The sequence below is a fragment of the Diabrotica undecimpunctata genome, chromosome 7 (genome assembly GCF_040954645.1).
Source record: "Diabrotica undecimpunctata isolate CICGRU chromosome 7, icDiaUnde3, whole genome shotgun sequence".
NCBI lineage: Eukaryota > Metazoa > Arthropoda > Insecta > Coleoptera > Chrysomelidae > Diabrotica > Diabrotica undecimpunctata.
In genome coordinates this window covers 102,842,629-102,864,719 of record NC_092809.1, presented here as the reverse complement: position 1 = coordinate 102,864,719, position 22,091 = coordinate 102,842,629, and the positions used below count along the sequence as shown (strand labels likewise).

At 33.4% G+C, this 22,091-nt stretch overlaps 2 protein-coding genes across 4 annotated transcripts in view; one reads left to right on the top strand and one right to left on the bottom strand.

Moving 5' to 3' along the window:
* The window catches only part of LOC140445672 (TAR DNA-binding protein 43-like), a 44,160-nt gene extending 39,089 nt beyond the window's left edge, over nt 1-5,071 (bottom strand). Inside the window, exons 1-2 of one of the 3 annotated variants that reach the window (XM_072537911.1) lie at nt 4,663-5,071; nt 2,839-3,161 (exon numbers count right to left, since the gene is read on the bottom strand). In XM_072537911.1, the coding sequence (XP_072394012.1) occupies nt 2,839-3,161; nt 4,663-4,906 (567 nt within the window). In that variant the 5' untranslated portion in view covers nt 4,907-5,071. The remainder of the gene's footprint in view (nt 1-2,838; nt 3,162-4,662) is intronic. The other 2 variants (XM_072537910.1, XM_072537912.1) reach the window with 2 other exon arrangements.
* Nucleotides 5,072-8,109: 3,038 nt separating this feature from the next.
* Nucleotides 8,110-22,091, top strand: part of LOC140445671 (TAR DNA-binding protein 43-like) — a 31,319-nt gene continuing 17,337 nt past the window's right edge. The window contains exons 1-3 of the mRNA XM_072537909.1: nt 8,110-8,506; nt 18,704-19,011; nt 20,854-21,058. Of these exons, the coding sequence (XP_072394010.1) occupies nt 8,260-8,506; nt 18,704-19,011; nt 20,854-21,058 (760 nt within the window). The 5' untranslated portion in view covers nt 8,110-8,259. The remainder of the gene's footprint in view (nt 8,507-18,703; nt 19,012-20,853; nt 21,059-22,091) is intronic.

Sequence of the window (22,091 nt, the reverse complement as noted above, 5' to 3'; positions counted from 1 at the left end):
ACATTGAAAGGAAAAGAGTGCCAAACATGACAATACTGACTCCTTGGGATTGGCAACAACTACTAAATACACTGTACACAATATGAAATGTGAGGACTTCAAGCAATTCAACTCATTATCTGTCGGAAAAGAAGCTCCTTTTGTCTTAAGAAAACTTGACACTGAAAAACAACGTGTATTAATGTCTGCCTGTGTTCATCTTCAAGTTCGTCGAGAGGCTATAGGAAAGCTATTTTTTAAACCTTCTTTTGATGATAATAATTTCAAACAACTTGATATGATACGATTTCGAAAAAGTGAAAAAATTACATGGCCAGAAGTTCTACTGTCTATCACTAATGACTTATTACCGATTTCTCGCCAAAAGTTCGATGACTTGACATCACTGCTACCATATTTACCATCTGTATGTCATCAATTTTATAAAAAATTACCTACATCTAACAACGCTAGTGATTACCCAGAAGATGATGAAGAAGAAGTTTTTGATGCATGAGGGATATACATTATGTTTCTTTTAGTATTCTAACAGTATCCCGGTCATTAAATGTAAACAAATATTAAGTTTTACACTTTACCCTGTAATGTTTCTCATGAAGGAGAAACAAATTAAAGTTTAACCTTGTATAATGCATTTTAGTATACATCTAGTACTATGACCCAAAAGATCTTGAAGAGGTAAACAGCACTATGTCCACTACATTGTGTTTTAATTTTTTTTTTTTATTAAAAATAAATCAAGTTTATTATCACAATATGTGTTTTAAATAATACAATTTTGAAAGATAATAATCTGAAGAATAAATTAGACAAGGGTTTGTGACATAATGTGTATTAACATACTTCCTGTGAATAAACAAACACAAAAATAAACTTAAAACGCTTCTCCTATAAAATTACAAATTTGTGACATAGTGCCCTTTACCTCCGGCATACAGATATATATATATATATATATATATATATATATATATATATATATATATATATATTTGATAATTGTCCTAAATATCAAAGAGTCCTGATAAAAACTAAAAAACGAATTTTATTGAGACATTATGGGTCTAAAATTGGAAATGGTTCAGACAAGAAGAAGTTTAAACAATATCTGGATTAGTCATGTCATCATCATCATTTTGGCTTTACAACCCTGTGTGGGTCCTAGCCTCCCCAAGAATTTTTCTCCAGTCGTCCCTATCCATCGCCTTCCTCCGCCAAGCACGTATTTCCATATTTCTCATGTCTTCATCGATGTTATCTAGGAATCTTGTTCTGGGTCTTCCTCTTCTTCTTTGACCAATAGGTCTATCAAGGAGCGTTTTTCTAGCTGGGTCGGTTTGCTCCATCCGCATTACATGGCCTACCCACCTCAGACACCCTATCTTTATGTGTTTTACGATATCTGGTTCCTGGTATATCCTATAGAGTTCGAAGTTGTATCGTCTTCTCCAGACACCGTTTTCATTTACCGCTCCATAGATGCGCCTTAGTATTTTTCTTTCGAAACATCCTAACATGCTTTCATTGCTTTTTGTTAAAGTCCAGGTTTCTGAACCATATGTTAGGACTGGGCGTATTATTGTTTTGTAGAGTTTTACTTTTGTAGTTCTTGATATAACTGTAGATTTAAAAAGGAGATTAAGCCCAAAATAGTATCTATTAGCCGTGCAAATTCTGCGGTTTATCTCTGCGGTAGTGTCATTTTCAGAATTGACGAGCGTTCCCAGGTATACAAATTCGTTAACTGCTTCGATGACGTCATTTTCTATAACAAGTGGCCGTAGTGTTTGTGGTTGCGTACCTATTTTCATGTATTTTGTTTTATTGGTGTTTATTATTAAACCCATTTTTGTAGCCGCTTCCTTTAATGCTGCGTACGCCTCTCGTGCTGCGTTTTCCGTTCTCCCAACAATATTGATATCATGAGCATATGCTAAAATTTGCACAGATTTGTTATATATTGAACCAGGATTAGTCATTAACATGGGTTAATAACGAATGACTTTATTGAACAAAATACAGTTTTAGCTAAAAAGTTAGCCAAGAGAATGGTAATTACAGAGTCTACAGTCTATAAGGATTGTGATACAAATAACATACAATAAACAAACAAATACCTAGATGTCAATTGAGGCTGTGTTTATCTACATGGAACATGGTTTGACACCCATTATTTCTGAATATACACGAGAATATGTCTGTAAAACAATAGATTGGAATGAGAAGAGCATCAATGTACATGGAAATTTTTTTACATAATCTTAAGTTTGCAAATGACATCGCTCTTATTACAAGCGAACATGTACACAAGAGCTCCATATTGCCACAAAAAGTGTGGGTCTTAAACAAATTTTTCAAAAACACAATTTGTGACAAAGAAAAGATCCCAACCACACCTTGACAGTCTGAACAACTGCTTACAAGATACTGTGAAAGTTGGTCTTTGTTGTCTGATTGAAGAAAACACTGGATATAGTTCTAACATAAGAAGAAGACAATTCTCTATTTCTGTCTCCGAAAAACTAATAATATACTTCTAATGTTTAGAAAAAATTGGTTGAAATTCAGTATTCAGACTTCAAATTTTACAGTGATGTTCCCCATATAAATGGGTTACATTGTATGTGTACATTCTTATGACTTTTATTTGAATAAGTAACAATTTATATTGTAGTTATAAGCAATACTCAATAGGCATCAATAATGAAAAAATTACTATACCTCATTTATACGAAATTCATTTTAATAAAACAAATTGTTTTATAATGCTGATTTTTAGTTGATGGACTTTCACATACAGGATAAGCTTACACACCCATTTAAGCAAAAAGTACTTACTTTCGAATTGGGAACTTTCACATCACACCACCTTCCATCAATCATATGCCTCTGCGCTAAAACTCTCATCTGAGATTCATACGATGCAAACCTGATAAATCCAAATCCTTTGGATTGTCCTGTCTTTGGGTCTTTCTTGACTTGCGCCATTAGCACCTCACCAAATGTTTCAAAATACTCTCTTAAATTCTGCTCAGTTGTCTTCCAAGGTAAACCAAGTACAATCAAATCAGTACAACGCAATTTCGTCTCCATACGCTTTGTCTTTGCAGTTGAATTCTCCAAATTATCATCACTCTTTCGTTTATTCTCTAAAATAGTAACTTTATTGGGGAAGTCTTAATTAAGTTGAGATAGATTAATATTAGACTTGTGAATCTTTAGTAAATGTAGGGAACATCAAAATGTAGGGAAATTATATAAAATTTTGAATAACAATTTTTATTACTTTAAAGTATAACATATTTTTATGTTTCAAACCTTTCATTCTTAATAGATTTCATGATTTTCAGGTGAGAGAATTTTCTGTAATTTGGGTTTGTACAGGTCTTGAGTCAGTATGTATATTTTACGAACTATTTTATGAAAAAAAAAAAAAATGAGAAGCAAGACGTTTCAGAGATGTAAGTTTCATATTAATTGATAAGGAACAAAATTAAGTTAAATAATTAAAGAAAACTATGAAAAATTTGTAATGGTGTTGATACGTGAGTGAACAATTTTAACTACCAGACCAGTGTATGTGTGTTTCACATAGGGCTTTGTCTCCTTACACTTTGGGCTCATTATTATATCTTGACGAGCATCCTCTACGTTAAAAATAATATGCATTTATTATTGACAATGTTTCTATTGTTACGAAAGGTCACTAATTTCATTAAACAATAATTGATATGGAATAAAAACCTACATAAAAATGGAATTGCGAAGTAGTGAACACATTTTTAACTGAAGAAGTTCTAGGTTACTCGGGTGTCACAGTATTTCATAAATTTAATCATTGCCCAATTGTGCACTGTAGTATGCATTTAATAATTATACAAATAGTCAATTATCGAAGAAGTGATTATACAAAATTTTTAAATTATAAATATTTGGTAATTAAATACAGATAAAAAGGAGGAACTTTAGTATATATCTAACCAATTTTTTAAAATCATATACATGATGTAATACATATCACAATTCAGGCAATTCATTATGTATTGCAAATGTTAGTGAGATTACAATTTGATTGTATTTGTTATTTGTAGCAATTATTGACTTAATTTAATTGATTATATTTTGAATTGATTTAAAGTTTTAATTGATTACTAGAAACTGTAGATGAGTGCCTTAAATTACCAATGTTTACATTGTGGAAATATGTAAAGAAATTATGAAGGTTTTGTAATACCTACCTATTTATATATTTATTAAATACTCTAGTGTTTATTTATATCTTATACAGATTTATACTAAATATCCTAATAGCTTTAATAACTTTTAGGAAACTGGTTTATAATGCTTTTAAAGATATGGGTAATATAAAATATATTCAAACTTTATAGCTATTTTATATCAATGTCAAATATTGATTGCCAAACCTACACAAGTGTTACGACAATATGCCAAAAAGATTTTTCCATGTCCATGGCCTATGTTTATTGAAATTGGATTAAGTATTCCCTGGGAGAGGTTCAAAGTTTAGAAGTATAGATTCTACATACATATTCGTGATATTAAAAATATACTCGATATAAACAAATTAGGTCAAAAAACTAAAGAATATTGAATGTTAATTAATTCATTATGATATAGATCCCGATCTAACAGATTTCATACCTTTCGGAAAAACGCAGTAAAATATATGAGAGCCCCATCCATCATCAGGTGGAGGATGTAGTCTTCCTTCCGATAATCGAACTCCTCTGAAAGTTTTAGTTTCCGGATTTTTGTATTTTAAGCCAGAAGAACCCGGAAACTGGGCAGATAAGGTGCTTAACAAAAGTGTACCATCATCTTCAGTAGGGAGTTCGATAGGTTCCTCTCCTTCATCTTCGGCTACTTGCAAATATTCAATCGACATCTTTCACTCTACACTCACCTAGGCACTCAAATTTCAACAAAATAGCGCAAATTTACGCCAATTCTGTTCACTCGTCAAATAATTCAACTAAAATGGCGGACATGGACATGGATGGAGAACAACAGATTGGATTGACCTGCTGACGACAAAAATAAGAGCCACCAGCCAGTCAATGAGTCAATTCTATGCTTCTAAACGACAACGGCAAGGCAAACGACATACGTTAATCAAGCATGAAACACATGCAACTATTGAATCCTAGCATGGAACACAGCTACGATTGGACTTTCCCTACAAAATTAAAATGTAGCAAACATATATGACACATTGTTCACGATATTGATTTGCGTTAAACTGATTGTTTAACTTTTTGCTGTATATTAAAAAAAAGAGATTGATCACTATATTGATCTATAAAGGCGACTTTACGTTATGCAACTAGGCATGCCCTTTCTAGACAAAAAATGAAAACATGTTCTATTTTTCATGCTATTGTCACAGAATAATAAACAATCAGGATGCCCATTGCCCACTCTGCTTGTCAAGTCAAGATAAGTACTCACCATCGAGCAAAAAGACAAAAGAGGGAATGTAAAGGTAGTGGGGGCAAAAATATTGTTAGACAGGAAGTGCCATCTTGAGAGGCCAAATTAAACAAGGAAAGAGAGTCTTTCCTTGTTTAAGACATCAAATTTAGTTGGGTTATGTTATTATTTGTCCCAACTGTCACATGAAATCTTATTTATATTGAAGTTTTTTAACAATTGTTTCACATTTTAGATTGTTATCGTTAATATTTAATTAAAATTTTCTCGTCCAAGACACATTCTGAAAACTATTTTATAGCTACTGTTAATAAGTGTCGGAAAATTTAAATTTGGCGCATTCGCATTTCCGGATATGTCCGCCATCAGAGGCCACTTTTTTGGTCGCCTTTTCATAACGATTAGATTCCCTCTTTTGCCTTTTTGCTCGATGGTACTCACATCTGGTTCGCGCAGACCGAATCAGCCATGTTTTAAACGGGACCAGTGCTGTTCAGTGAAATTTTATGTGGTGTGCGTAGAAAAATTAACCTGGTTTAATTTATTCACGGCAACCACAGACATAATATGCACTATTCTATTCGTACTTTTAGTTGAAGAATAAATTAAATTATTTTAATCTTACTAAATTAATTATCTCTGAAAAGTGCTTACAAACTTCAAAGACGGCATCTGAGAGTGGGCATTCTGATTCTGATTGTTATTACAATTTTTTTGGAACAAACCTATTATTCTGTGCTATTGTGATGCAATTTATCGTCAAAATTCATGTTGCCAATAAAACTAAATTTATAATTTAGAATAAAACTTAACCTATGTTTTGATATATATCTTTCATTGGCAACAGTGAAAGTGATATCCCAAAATTGCACGAAAATAGATCTGGCCCGGATATAAACAGATCTGGCTACGTAAGAGATATGCCATGCAAGACCACAGACTTGCATAGCATGATACTTGAGACTTGCATATCCATGGTCTAGATCACGATATACTTAAGTCGACTTTACACTACATGATTTATCACGTGATTTGTCATATGATTTGGCCATAAGTGAAATTTACATGTTTATACTGTGTGATTTATTTATTGTTTGTTGCATTGACATTGAACCTAGTATCTAATGTGTGCTATTGTGTCGTATTTTTCTTTTATTATTTATTTAGTTTATTTTATTCTTAGTTTAGTGTTTTATAGTCTTCTTATAGTCATTATTTTAGTTTAGTTTCTTTATTAATTATTTTTAATTTGGTATAATATCAACACTAAATTTGATATACCCTGTCCACGATTTCTTCGTAAGAGCCACCTGCAAGCCCAAAGGCGTCTGATCTTTTTCTTCTTACTGCTGTACGCAGTTGTTGCCGGCGTATTATTATTAAAAGTCGGGAAGCCAATGCAATCAAAGATTTATTTTCCATTATAATAGTTTAAAAATCTAATAGTTGATACCTATACTGTGTCTAATATCTCTATGACCATAAACAAAAAGAAAAATCAATAAAACCTCACTCATTGTCACTCATATCATAAGTCATAACTTATCATGCAGTGTAAACACGATTTTTTAAAACATCATAGAAACGAGGAATCATAACAAATCTCATATGATATTGTCATATAATAAAATCATGTAGTGTAAAATCTACTTTACACTTGTGTGTGTATCGTGGTATCGTTGTCTAGATCAGAGATATGTAAGAGAGGGGATATGACACAAAGGAAAAGGATACTTCTATCCACGGTTCGTAGATATACTACGGTTGCCTCTTCCGACTAACTGATGAACATTAAGCCCGAAATTACGTCACGAGAGTACAGTAATTTGAATCGTAACATTGTTAATCGTCGTTTTTATGTCTTTGATGTGTGGAAAATAGTAAAGATAGTTATGAAATAAAGATGTCTAGTGGATTATAATACCTAATTATGGAAAACTGTTGATATGTAGGCAGTTTGGTACTTAAAATTAATCAGAACCGGTTGTTAACGTTTATCCAATGTTAATGCAGGATTTACGTAAATCTAGTACTTCAATCTCCATTTTACACTGAAAATTTGTCGCATATACTGAATTTCCATCAATACTGAATTAACTATTGAATGAATTACCGAATTACATAAATATTTTTTCCATTTTTTAAATATCTTTCCTTCACACTACAACCTGTGCCTGGCATTCTAAAATTTCATCAACATTAATATTAGGTTAATACACAATGAAATTTTAAAGTTTTAACCTATCTTACAAAAAGATACGAAGAGAATAGGTACGATGTACAACTACAATAAATAACGTTTCTTCGATAATTCAAAATAAGTTTTTATAGAAAACAACACCAAAATTTCAAATACAAAAATATAAAATAAACTGAGATATTTAAGAAACGATAAATAATAAACTGAAAGATAATTACCACGAACAAACTGTAATAATAAATGGGTTTTGTATTTTTGGGTACTCTGGTGACGTAACTCAAGTATACCCACCACAGTCGGAAGAGGCAACCGTAGTAAGCAAATAGTAAGTCTACGAACTGTGACTTCTATCACAGTACTTTTATATTTACTATAAATACTGGAAGCTTGGAAGCAAGAACGGTTGACTACATCTGTGTTTAGTGTCCTTGCCCCCAGAGTATATATCTTTATGTACTATGCTATGGTGATGGAATGATGGATGACCCATGATGGATGACAATGACATGACACATCCAAAATAAACATTAATCAATAGGTAATCAACATTAAAATATATGATTAAAAATTAAAATACAGTTCTACCGCCATATTATTTCGCTGGCGATATGGCTATAGATTATGTGCAAGTAGTGGACGATGAGGGCGAAGATCCAGTGGAACTACCCACTGAGGAGAATGGAAACTTGCTGCTGAGCACTGTTACAGCACAATTTCCAGGAACATCTGGTTTGAAGTACAAAGTATCTGCTCAGAGTAGGACATTTAGAGGTGTAAGACTTTCTGATGGTGTTCTTCATCCACCACCTGATGAAGGATGGGATAAAATAGTTTTTTGTTGTGTATATCCTAAAGGTAAGTTCTGATTTTATATTTATCACCTACATCTAAAAACACTTGGAAGGAACTCATTAAACAATTGTACAGTACCAGAAAAGTGTGGACTACACATGATACACTATTTGGCACACAAGCTAGGGAGATAACCAGGGTTATTAGAGGCAAAATGGATCATAGAATTATGGATCATAACATTGACTATGTGACAAGATGCTGCTGTACAATTGTGCATTTAAATTCACTTATACTTTAAATGAATATATTCTAATATGCAGAGAGTGATCTACAAAAAATTGCAGGAATTGAAGTACTCTACAATGATACTGAAAGTCAGAAGATAGAGCAAAATAAGTATTAATTGAATGAACACCTTATGTTGTAAGAACCTTATATAACTTTCTCTATTTGAAAAAGGTAGAATATATTTTTAAGTTGAAGCATATCAAAATTCTAATTGTAAACAAAACTCTGGTGGCATACATACAAAAATCTACAGTTTTGTCCATGGTTCTTTACCTTTGTGTTATTATTTAAAGCATGCAAAGCAAGTAGGAAATTTACTTCACTTAACAGCAAGTGACAGAAAGTGGCTACTGCTCTAATCAGGGATCATAATATATTATAAAGTTTGGCATTATTAAATAAATAGAATCACAGAATACTCCACCCAACAAGAAGCGAAAGCTTTGTCTGTACCTTTGATGTTCATTTAGTACACTAAGAAAAGTAATGAGGAAGTCCTTCAAAACTGTAGTAAAATTATAGTTACACTGAGAAACGAAGTAATCATTAAAACTAATGTTTTTTGAGTAGATCAATATTGTATGAATTGTATTTTTTTCTAAAAAAAGCGTATTTAACTAAAATATAAATGTTCAGATAACTTTTGTAACGCATTTGAATTTCAAATTTAATTTGTTTACCTGCTACTATCTCTCGGTATTGAAAAGAGACTCACCTATTTCCTCACCAGATTTAGATTGGCACCCACGCCGGCCGGTAGGCGTTCGGCGTAGACTCAGCGACGAGAGGGCATTTTAAAGTACCTTGGGAACTATCGCCGGGAGTACGAAGAACGAATCCTGCACAGTCAGGCGGTGTCCTGGACTGAGATGTCTTTTGAAGATTCCAGACCCCCCTCTATAAAGACGAAAAAAAAAGATGGGCACCCACTAACAACACAATAAAATCCTCATTTTCGTGCAGTCATCACAATGAGTGTTTTACAAAAATATGTATAACGGTATTATTCTTTTTTTACTATTAAACAACACACACGAAACAACACTTCTCAATACAAATAGCAAACTTCAGTTTTTATATGTTAACAGATAAACTATTTATTTGTATAATTGTCACAGAAATTTGGATTGTGAAAAATCCCTTCATTTCGCTTCTTGTTGGGTGATGTATTCTGTGATAGAATGTAAAATGTTAGTTTTGCTTTCAAATATTTATGCAGAATTACAGCTACATTTGAAGTAGCTTAATAAATTATTTTAATACCAATAGTAATTAATAAATAAATAAACAATTTATAAAAGATATAATTAAATATACAATAGTAGAGTACAACAAATTAAGTTTGGGATTGTGACATAGTATTTAGTGCCGGTGGTCAGACTGTTTCTACCAGTGACAGATGGAAACAGGTAGATTTAAAATAATTTTTCATAAATATATTCAATTAAAGTGAAGAATGAATTTGATAATTTTTATTTTCATAGTTTTTAATCATTATGAAGTTTATAGTCAGTTGTACTCGATAAAATATTAGTACTTTAATAAATAACAAATTCCTCAATACTTACAATTTATTAAATTGTCACGAAGGAGAGGTTTTAACATTACAAAAAAAAGTAATTAAGTAGTTTATTTTAACTAATTAAATAATATTTGTATTTATCCAAACAAGAATGCCTTAGTTATGATTCCTCGCTTGATTCTAAGATCTCTATTCCTGAATTTGAATCACTATCTTCATCCTCAGCAAGGCTTTCTTCGGATGAATCAGTTGCCACTCTACGTTTTACCAAAGCCCATATTTTTTCGATAGGGTTTAACTCCGGATAATATGGAGGCAAGCGAAGTACTCTATGGCCGTGTTGATGAAGCTCATAATATAATACATAAACAGGTAGAAAACGTGGTTTATGGGCTTGTATAATTTTATATTACTCCGGTTTGGTTAGAGTTTGCTGAAAAGGAAAACTTTTTCCTGTAACCACTTTACGATAATATCCCTTCGCCTAGCAGACTTCACATTTTTTTCTATTAGCACATTATGATAGACTGCATTATCAAATACCAGGACCGAATTAAAATAATCATTGTATATTATTATTTTTACTAAATATCTATCAAAAACTTTTTGCCGAACGACTTTTGCCTCGTTCTCAGTTTCGTAAGCTTTTTAAGAATTTTTTCTCGACAATAGAATTTGATTTATTATGAAATTTTAAAAGTAATTATGGCCTACATTACTGTTATTATTATTAAAATTGACTTTTTTATTATAAACACGCACCTGACTTAAAAATTAACACAGCGTTAGGTACAAATCCAGTCTCTTTTCCAGTAAGAACAATAATCTGCCTTTTGCCCTTAGAAATCGGTTTCTTTAAAGTTTTTCTACTTTAATCTGCCCAGTGGTAAGGTGGAGTATGGCTGCTACATATATATGTTTTGTTGGTATAAATTATGGATGTACCATGAGATTGAAATTGATTTAGCTGTTTTAAATATTCTATTCGTTGTAAACGAATATCATAACTTTCCATTAGGACACACCTATTGTATCCAGTTATTCGCCACCTACAATTTGCTCCAGATGATTTGAAGAGTATCTTTTCAAAAGTATGATGGTTTAATTTTGTTCTTATCTTTTTAGGAACCACATTGTTAAATAACTATAATTAATAATTGATCTAAACACTCTAAATTACTTTATAATACACTAATATACTACTACCAAGCATTACTATTATACTAAGCACAAATTTATAAAAAAATTATAAAATATCCAACACAATCAAATCAGCAAGACAAGTCAAATACTCTCTGTGATTCGTACTGATACATCCGTACTTCTCAGACTACGACACTGCCAAGCAGCACACTGGTCGTTTCCATGGTAACACTAGTAAACACGATTCATTGCACATCGTCGAGGTATGAGTCATATTCCCAAACTTAAGTTTGTTGCAGTATATTTAGTGTGTTTATGTAATCGGTAGCAGTAAAATTATTTAAAGAATGAAACATTATTTAGCTCAACTAATATTGTTGCAAGATTTTGAACATATGTTTTTCATTTCTCATATTTCATTTTCTTCACCTTCAGAATCTGAACTGTTATCTAAAATGTTACTTATTACAGGTTCGATATTAATATTACACATATTTTCTGCTCTAATAAACCACTGTTCAATTAATTTGTTAGTATGTTTTACACACTTTGCCCATGCGACATCCTTACACTTTTAAATTGCTTCCTTCCACATGCTTAAAACATATTCATCTCTATATCCATCTCTGCCAATATATGTAATATAATAAATTTTGCAATCTGTCCATACTAATTCGATAGCATTAAAATCTAGGTGATACAGTGGCAATCTAAGCACTTCGTGTCCATTTTCACATATCAATTAATCTACAATATATTTATATACAATATATTTATATACAATATATTTATATACCCTCTATAACGAACACGGTTATTACGAGGTTTCACTTATGATGAGGTACATTAGATGTCCCTTGAAATTGCTATTGAACTATAACCCTCTATATCGAGGCAAATTTGGTTATAACGAGAGAAAATAAGATCGAAAAACGTGTTTTTTTACGTTTTTGGCCGGCCGTGGCTATAAATAAAGACCCTTTTTAACTGCCGCCCGCAATAAACTTCTTCTGTTTAATCTACCGACCGATATTGTGTTGTCGGAAATTTACAATTTATGATTCACAAGTGTCAGTGTAGGGGTTTGACCATTCGCACCTAATAAACTATGTAAAGAGACTTAAAAACATGACAAATGAAATAAATTTCACTAGAATTTCATTTCACAGTTGTTTTTGTCATAGATGCTTATCGTTTGTTTCCTGATTGTGTTTTCGCGTCTTGAAAGTTATGTTGTAGATTACATAGTTACATATATTACACACTATGACTCCTAAAAGAAAAGCATTTACTTTAGAAGAAAAAATGAACATCCTTAAAGATGTTGAGAACGGTAAGAAGTAAGCAGAAGTTTGTAGTGAAAGAGGAATTTCAAGTTCCACTCTATCTACCATGCTTCAAAAATAAACACAAGATTTTCGAAGCAGGTTCATCTTTTTCTGGTAAATCGAAAAAACTACGTGCCGCAACTAATAAAGAACTCGATACTGCAATGGTCAAATGGTTTACCGTAAACAGGGCTGCGAATGTTCCAATACGTGGACTACTGCTTCAAGAAAAAGCAACACAGTTTTCGCAGGCGCTAGGTGGTGATTTTGGCGCTTTGGTGGCGATAGAATTTTAAAGCATCGGGTGGGTGGATGAGCCGTTTTAAGGCCAGGCACGAAATTACGTGTGGAAAAATTTGCGGTGAAGCGAAGAGTGTTTCCAAAGAACTCACCGACAACTGGTTAGTTAGAAGTCATTGCCTACAATAAGACAAAATTACAGTGACCATAATGTTTTCAATGCCGATGAGCTGGGACTTTTTTTAAACTTACTCCACTACTGGAGGTTGTGTCTAGTACTAGTTGGTCGTCTCTCTCGACGCCATCCATAGTATTGTTGTAGTCTTGAACAATCCTAGGTTTTTTATCTCCTTTCCTCGCCTTTCTTCAGTAACCATTTCAGCATTATGCAGCGTTGACAGCACACAAACCTCCCGTTTTTCCTTCCACTTTATTACTATTACCATTCCTTTTTGAAACGCGATCTTCATTTTTCTTAACTTTGTTCTTCATTTCTGGTGGTAGACCCTTTCTTTGCTTTCTAATAGTACCGTACGTGTCTGTGCGAACTGCTAATAACAAGTCAGTTAGTTCAGGGGGTGTATAAAAGTTGTCTGTAGTCAAACAGTGACCTTTTGACAGTAGAGGTTTCATTAGCGTCATAACATTACGTATTGACACTGAAAGATCTTTGTATTGTTCGTCAAACTTTGTATACTTTACTGTATAAATTATGTTATGCCAAATATATCCGGAGGAGGATTCACACAGCATGTAGTTCTTTATACCAAATCGTGATTTTTTGTTTGGAATGTATTGAATCCATCCGAGTCTGCCTTTGTAGAGAAGTAAGCTCTCGCCAATTGTTACATCCCTTTCCAAATCATACAAAGATTTGTACTTAGCATTTAGGTATTCATAAACTTCCCAGATCTTATACAGTTTCGGACTTGGGTGAGTGTTTCTGTCGAAAGATTCATTATTAGAGAAATGCAGGTATTGCTTTATTTTGAGGAACCTTTTATAATTCATAATCTTATGGAAAAAAGGCGTTTCAATTATTAGTTTTTTGGACCAATAAAGCCAGTGCACTGGTTTCTCCACTAGTTCATCTCGAAGAACATATTAAAGAACTCGACCTGTACATATTAAAGAACATCCTGTGTATTGAAATGGCACTCCGATTTCCCAGTAAAAGGAAACCTCGGTGGAGCCGGGCCTGTTCGATCTACATCCACTCTAACCCACTGCCGGACTGCTTGAAGTAAACCGGTTGCACTGTCATCATCTTCATTGGAATCTGAGTCACTTGATAACATTTCACTTTCACCGTCACTTTCTGATGTCCCGGATACATCTAGCTCAAAACTATCATCTGAATCTTCCCTCCCCTGGCTAGAATTCATAGTGAATAAAATAAGGATTGAATTTCATAAAATGTCTTTACGTGGACACAGACGGACGCAGCACGTGTTGTTTACACACTGAGGTCGTTTACAAGCATCCTTTCCCCTTCCACCTATTTACTGACGCAATACAACCTTAATAGGTTAACCTATTACAACCTTAATTAACATCGCTTACATTCCCACTAAATAGCTCAAAACTAAATATCTCGGGTTGGTTATTTTAGGTACAAGTGCAAGACGAATTATCTCGGGATAGTTTCTTAAGTGGTTAAAGCTCTTTGATGATCATCCTTTTTAAATTTAAAGCCCAAATCTTAATATTCTACTCAAGGATGTTTTACTTGTAGAAACAATTTCTTTAGACTGTAGCTCATTTATCAATGCTTCACGGGTTAAATGTTTCTCTAAAAAGTTATTTATTTTAATATATTACTATAACGTTTGGTCCTACTAATTCTCAACAGAAAGTTGGTTTACTTACTACCATGGTACATATTATATATTGTATTTAGAGAACGACAAATTATTTTATAATATTAGTGACTGCTGACTCAGTGGGAACGTGTAAAAACCTCGGGTCTTGCTGATACTGCATGTGCAGTGATCCTTATCGGCTTTGGTAGTTGGAACTTGAAATCCTGGGAATCGTTGTTATAAGTAACCTTGGTTGGTACAATGTATATAGCATGTATATATTTTCTAAATCTACATCATTATTTAAGTCTTCAATATCACTTACATCACAATCATCTTCACTATCGCCCCAATTGTTGACTATATCTTGCAGTTCTTTATCTGATAAAAGCCTCTCCATAGCCCAGCTAGACATCTAAAATAATATAAAAAATACATACTACTACTAAGGATTTCCACAGTTTTCACTGTCTTCCTTCACTCAACCGTTTTCTCCAATTTTCCCTGTCATTCCAGTCTCCATCTCGCAGGGTTCTTTTCTCCATAGCCTCGTCGATTTCATCTCTGAATGACCTTCGGGGTCTTCCTCTCTTTCTTCTTCCAATCGGGCTCCATTCTGTGATTTTGTTTATCCAGCGTCCTCTGTCCGCTCTTCTGACGTGGCCGTACCAGGATAGTCTCTTCTCCTCTATATAGTCGATTATGTCTGATTGCACTCCCATTCTCCGCTTAATCTCTGCGTTTTCAATTCTGTCTCTTTTTGTAAGTCTACAGCTTCTCCTCAGGAACTCCATTTCTACTGCTCTTATTCTACCTCTATTTCTCTTGTTTATTGTCCAGTTTTCGGACCCATATGTCAGGATACTTCTTGTCAGGGTGTTATATTCTTTTTTGTCTTTATCGTAATGTTCTTATCCCACAACACTGAGTTTAGTTGTCTTATACAGTTTCTTGTTTGTCTCAGTCTGTTGTTTATATCTTCTTCTGTTGTTCCCTGGTTCGATATTGTGGTTCCTAAATACTTGAATTTATCTGTTCCATTTATTTGTCTTCCCTCGTCTATCTCTAGGTTTCTCATATCCTTGTTTTCTGTTGTTAGGTATTCGGTTTTCTCTAAGTTTATTTCCATTCCGTTGTTTTTATATTCTTCTTCTAGTTTTCTGAGCATAAAGCTGAGATCTTCTTCATCTTGTGCGATGACTACTTGATCGTCGGCAAAACTTAAGGTGTATAGGTATTCGTCTCTTACTGGTATGCCCATTCCTTCGCACTTTCTCCTCCATGGTTTGAGTGTCTTTTCCAAGAATATTTTAGACATAGTAGGGGACGTAGCACAGCCTTGTAGAAGTCCTTTTGTCGTCTTAAATGGATTGTAGGCTTTATTTCCACATTTAAGAGCTACTTTGTTTTCTTTGTATAGTGCTTTAACTGCTTTTATTAGTGTTTGTCGGATTCCGAGATCATTCATTGCTTCCCATAATTTGACTCTAGGTATTGAGTCATATGCTTTCTTTAGATCAACAAAGGCCAGATGGACCGGTCTACCTTTTGCCATTTTCTTCTCTATCAGTTGTTCTAATGTGTACGTATGATCTAGGCATGATTTTCCTACTGTGAACCCTGCTTGGTCTTCTCCAATTTTTCCTATTATTTCAGTTTCTAGTTTTTCTTTAATAATTTTCCCGTAAACTCTACCTACCGACGATATTATACTAATTCCTCTATAGTTTTCACATTTTTTCCTGTTTCCTTTCTTATGTATGGATGTGATGTATGCTTGTGTCCATTCCGCAGGTATTTCTTCTCCATTTAGTCCTCTTTCGAACATTCTATGTAGCATGCGGAATAACTTTTCCGTTCCGTTTTTAATTAGTTCGTTTGGTATTCCTCCGGGTCCTTTGGCTTTTTTGTTCTTCAATGTCTTGATTGCTCTCTTAACTTCTGCCAGGCTTATTTCTATCTGGTCGTATGCCCCATTTCCTGCATGTTCTATATTCTCTTCCTGAAATTGGGGACGGTTTTCTGTAAGTAGTTCTACGTAGTATTCTTGCCACTCGTTTTCACTAATTTTGCCGATCTGGGTTTTCTCTGTCTTATTTCGTTGAAGTGCTTTTAATATTCGCCATGATTCTGAATTTCTCGTTCCTCCGATATGTCGTTCTATCTCTGTGCATGCTTGTTCCCATCGTTCGTTCTTTTCATTTGTTACTCTTTTCTTTACCTCTCTGTTTTCGCTCTATATAGGTCTAAGTCTTCCTGTTTTTTGGTGTTTAGGTATTTTATGTGTAGTTTTTTCTTTTCTTTTATGCATTTCAATGTGTCTTCCCTTAATTTGATATTCTGATGGGTGTTCCTTTGGTCGTCTTCTCCAAGAGCTTCTAAGGCCGCTGAAATCAGGCAGGTTTTTATGTGTTCATGCATTTCATCTAACGTGTCATATCTGAATTCTTCTAGTTTTTGGTCTAGTCTGCTTTTGTATAAATCTTTTATTGATTCTTCCTGCAATAGATGTAATTTGAGCCTCTTTTCGTTTATTGTCGTTCCCGTTGTAACAATCGATGTATGTTTTTGTTTTGTCCAGATATAGGGGAATTCCATCCATGCCACCACAAGTTTGTGATCTGTTCCACACTCTGCCCCTCTTTTCACTCTGATGTCTTTCACTTTGATGGAGCTTTTGTGGTTCATGATAATGTAGTCAATAATGGATCTTAGTTTTCTTGTCTCTTGAGTCCATGTGTACTTATGTATATTTTTGTGTTTGTAAAATCCGTTAATACATTATATATCATAAATGATATTCTACAAACAAATTATTTACTATACCTCTTAAAATAATAGTAGATGCTAAATAAAACTAATACTCGATGACTTGTGGATTTGTCTTTTTCTTCAGTGCCCTATCGGGTCCGGATGTTGGCGATCATCAAGGCTATCATGGTTTTGTTGACTGCTCTGCAAAACAGCTCCACGGAGGTCATCCCAAACCATTGTCGGAAGTTTTCCACCAAGAGATACGACGGCGTCCCGGTCCTCTCCTGTCAAATACTTTACCCTGCATAACGAGTTGAAGAATTCGATATTTTTCTTCGTTTCGCATCACGTGGCCGAGGTACTCAAGCTTATGTTCTTTCACTAAATTAAGCACTTCTTTTTCTTTTGTCATGCGTTGTAGGACTTCAACGTTGGTGACATGGTCCACATACAATATGTTTAGTATCCTCCGATAGATCCACATCTCAAGGGCTTTAATCCGCTTTTCTGTGGCTTGCGTCAGTGTCCAGGATTCAACTCCATATAGTAACACTGGAAGAATGTAATACCTCACTATCCGCATCTTGGTTCCCAAACTGAGATCACTGCAGCACAGCAAGGATCTCAACTTAATAAATGTAGACAGTGCCATTTCAATTCTGGATCTAATCTTTTGAGCGTAGTCCCATTGTGAGCTGAGGGTAGTTCCGAGGTAAGTGCATCTGTCGACTCTCTGGATCTCTTCGCTACCTGCCATTGGTGCCCCGGGCTCTAAATTTGCACGACTGACAACCATGAATTTAGTTTTCTTAATATTAAGGTCTAGTCCGTATGTTACGCTCACAGTTCTCAATCGGTCTAGTAAGGCTGGTAGATAATTTAATAACCAGAAAACATAATTTTATACACTCAGTTTTAATTAATAACCAACTATTTAATTCAACAGCGCCAACTGACTAATTCGTGCGTTTTATAAAATATTAGATGACGTTGCCAGGTTCCAAATATGTATATATAATAGAGTGGTATATATCGAATATATTACATAGTGTTGTTTGGATTTAATTTTATTCCTCTATTATAAATGTAAATTATCAGTATGTTTCATATGATACATTGAGCAGTGTAGGGTTAAAAGTATATGTATGATATGTGTTGAATGATATTGTTCCCATTTTAGAGAATAAACGTAAGCATAATGATGCTTTAGAAGGCCCAGCTTCTAAAGTCAAGCGTTTGGAGTCTAAGTTGAACTGTACTGATCTGATTGTGCTTGGTTTACCCTATAAAATTACTGAAAAAGAATTAAAACAATATTTTGAGAAGTATGGTGAGTTGCTGGTGGTGCAATTGAAAACTGACAAAGAGGGAAAGTCTAAAGGATACGGTTTTATAAGATTTGCTAAGTATGAGAGTCAGATAAAAGTTTTGTCTCAAAGGCATATGATTGAAGGCAGGTGGTGTGATGTGAAAATACCGAATTCTAAAGTAAGTACTGTTAGTGTTGATTTGGTGTACCTGTATTTGTATTGTGTGTATGAAAATGTTATTTTACATGTAATTTTGAATGTGGTATATAAAAAATTTGCAATAAATATGTTTCTGGGTTTGAACCGGATCATTTTTAAATAACCTAGTTACAAAGACTTTTTAATCTTTCATTCTATAAGTAGAGTTACGAACATAGGTATGTAGCCTAAATAGGTTTGCACTGCCAGAATTATACAGAAATCCACTGATGTATTCTGCACAAGTTCAAAATGTTGACAAGGTCCAAAGGTTCTCGTTGCTCAAAACATTGGCAGCTTCCTCAGCCTCCTGGTTACTTACTCTTTTATATTGATACCGTCCCATCATTTTCTTCGTCTGGACTCTCCTTTTCGGGATGAATCAGGTTGTGACGTATCAGTCCATTTTTGCCACATTTGTGTCCATGTCTCAAACTCAGTTTCATCAATTTCTTTAAACTCATCGGTGTTGGGCACTAATACGCAAAATTCTAATTAACTAAATTCATCATAAATACTCTTCAGTACAGACGTTTAATTATCTTAATTTCACCCCGATCCATTGGTTGGATATTGATGTAACATTGGCTGGAAAAAAAAAAACGGGTGTGGCAGTCCAGTGGGACTGCCGGTGGAAGTTACACTTCTATCAAAGAATATAGACGCTTATAGCGTCTATATTCTTTGCTTCTATACACGCATTCGCCGTTACAAATTTATTTGGGAGTCAATCTGCACAATCATTACATATGTAATGCTATAGGTAAGACATAGCTGAAAGAGAAACAGAATTAATAACAACTTACTAACAATGAAGGATTGAATCAATATTTTGATGAAAATGTATATTTTTATTTTCATATATGTATGAAAGGAGTTGAATGCAAAAATTTTTTTACACATACTCTGCAGTAAAATTAATTGTTTATTTTGTTATTAATATAATAATACAATACAAATTAAACTGCAATATTCATAAGTATTTAAAAATGACAATAATAAACATAAAAAAAATACAATACAATACAGTGCAACATAATTCCATATAATAATACAATACAAATTAAAATGCAATATCCATAAGTATTTAAAAAATAAAAATAAAAAAGTCCTCCCCGACTGGGAATCGAACCCCGGTCTCCCGCGTGACAGGCGAAGATACTGACTACTATACTACCGAGGACATGACACAAAGATATTTCAAAATTGACAGTTCTGGATCATACAGTGATTTATTGAGATTATTATTTTAAAATACAAAAGACTAATATAATTATGAACATTTAATAAATAATACAAAACATATCACATAAATAATAATATTAATAAATATTTTATTATATGTATAATATTATATGTATATATATCTTTATATAATATATATAATATTAAATTATATATACAAAAGGAACATTTTTATATTCGAGAGAGGAAGAGAGAGAAAATATATCTTCTGTCTCTCTCTCTCTTACTCATTATCTTACATATGTAATGATTTCACAGATTCACTCCCATACAAATTTCCAACGTGGAGCGCGCGTATAGAAGTATAACTTCAAAAAGAAATTTTTATTTCCAGTTATCACACAACTTTTTCTGCAACCTCTGCACCTCAAAACAGATTCGCCCTGGTCTAATTCGTTTGTTAAGAATAATAATTATGTAATAGAGCAATTATTTCAAATCACCCTTTTCCACTTAATAACCTAACCAATAAAAATTTTGTATCCAAGTTATTACACTTGAGCCTATTGAAATTGATATAAGGTATCTTTATCTTAATTTAAACATTGTACAGTTTCACTATTTCTTTTTATTACAGGAAGGTTCCGTACCTCTTCCACGTAGAGTGTATGTTGGCAGATTAACTGAGGACATAACGGCGGAAGACGTAAGACAATACTTCAAAAAATTCGGCGAAGTTACTGATGTATATATGCCAAAACATTTCAGAGCTTTCTGTTTTGTTACATTTCTAGACCCAGAAATTGCTCAAGCCCTTTGTGGAGAGGATCATATCATTAAAGGTTAATGACAATTAATATTTATTTTATATTTTAATGTTTCTATTCTATTCTGCATGTTTTACAAGATAACTCAAGTTTGTATGACGTCATCGCTTCCAGTATCGTCGCCATCTTGATTTTTTTTTAAATAGCAATGTAGGTTAAGTTTTAAGTGATAGGTCAAAGAAAAGCTTATTTCATCTTCTTTTCAAAAATACTTGACGCAATAATAAATACTTAACCAAATAACTGAAAAAATTTTGTTAAAAATAGTAAATAAAAAAATTGATACCTACAGACTTTAAAAAGTACAAGAATAACGGCAAATTTATCAAAAAAGAAAGAATTCAAGTACTCCTATTAGTTGGATTTGGTGACCGGAAACGAGCAAGTAATCTTTTTAACGATTTAAACCATGAACTCCCTCCTATAAGTAGATCAACAGTATCCAGAAAAATGAAAAATTTTGATGAAACTGGTAGTGTAAAGCAGTGGTGTACAGACTTATACTGCATGGGATCTACCACATAAACTGCAAGCGTCCGGAGATCGACTGCTATACTCTGTTTTTAAACCAGGAGGAGTAGGAGAAGTTTACTCCACTGTTATGAAATTTTGACACTAACGGCATTTCATAGGTTATATCGGCGATTTTTTGTGTGTTTTCTGCGTTATTCTTTTAATTTTTAGTATTTTAATTTCTTTTTTTTTAAATTGATAAAAAGTTGTAACTACAGAGAGTTGTAATTAAAGTCATGTTTTTCATATTAATTTTATTTGGATGTTGATGCATGGCACTGCATATCATCCACACGTATTTCATATGATGTTACGTAATTACCGAGGGCCAAACGCAACATGAAGAGAGATGTTCGTCAGTTAGCCGATTACGATATTTTGATTTCATTATCTTCATTTGGGAAAATGCAGACTCACACAAGTATGTTGATCCAAAGAATGCTATGAGCTGCAGAGCTACGTCTCAAAGACGGATATTTCTCAGATGATATGAAAGTCCAAAATTTCGTATCGGTCGCTCTGGATTTAAGAGGTG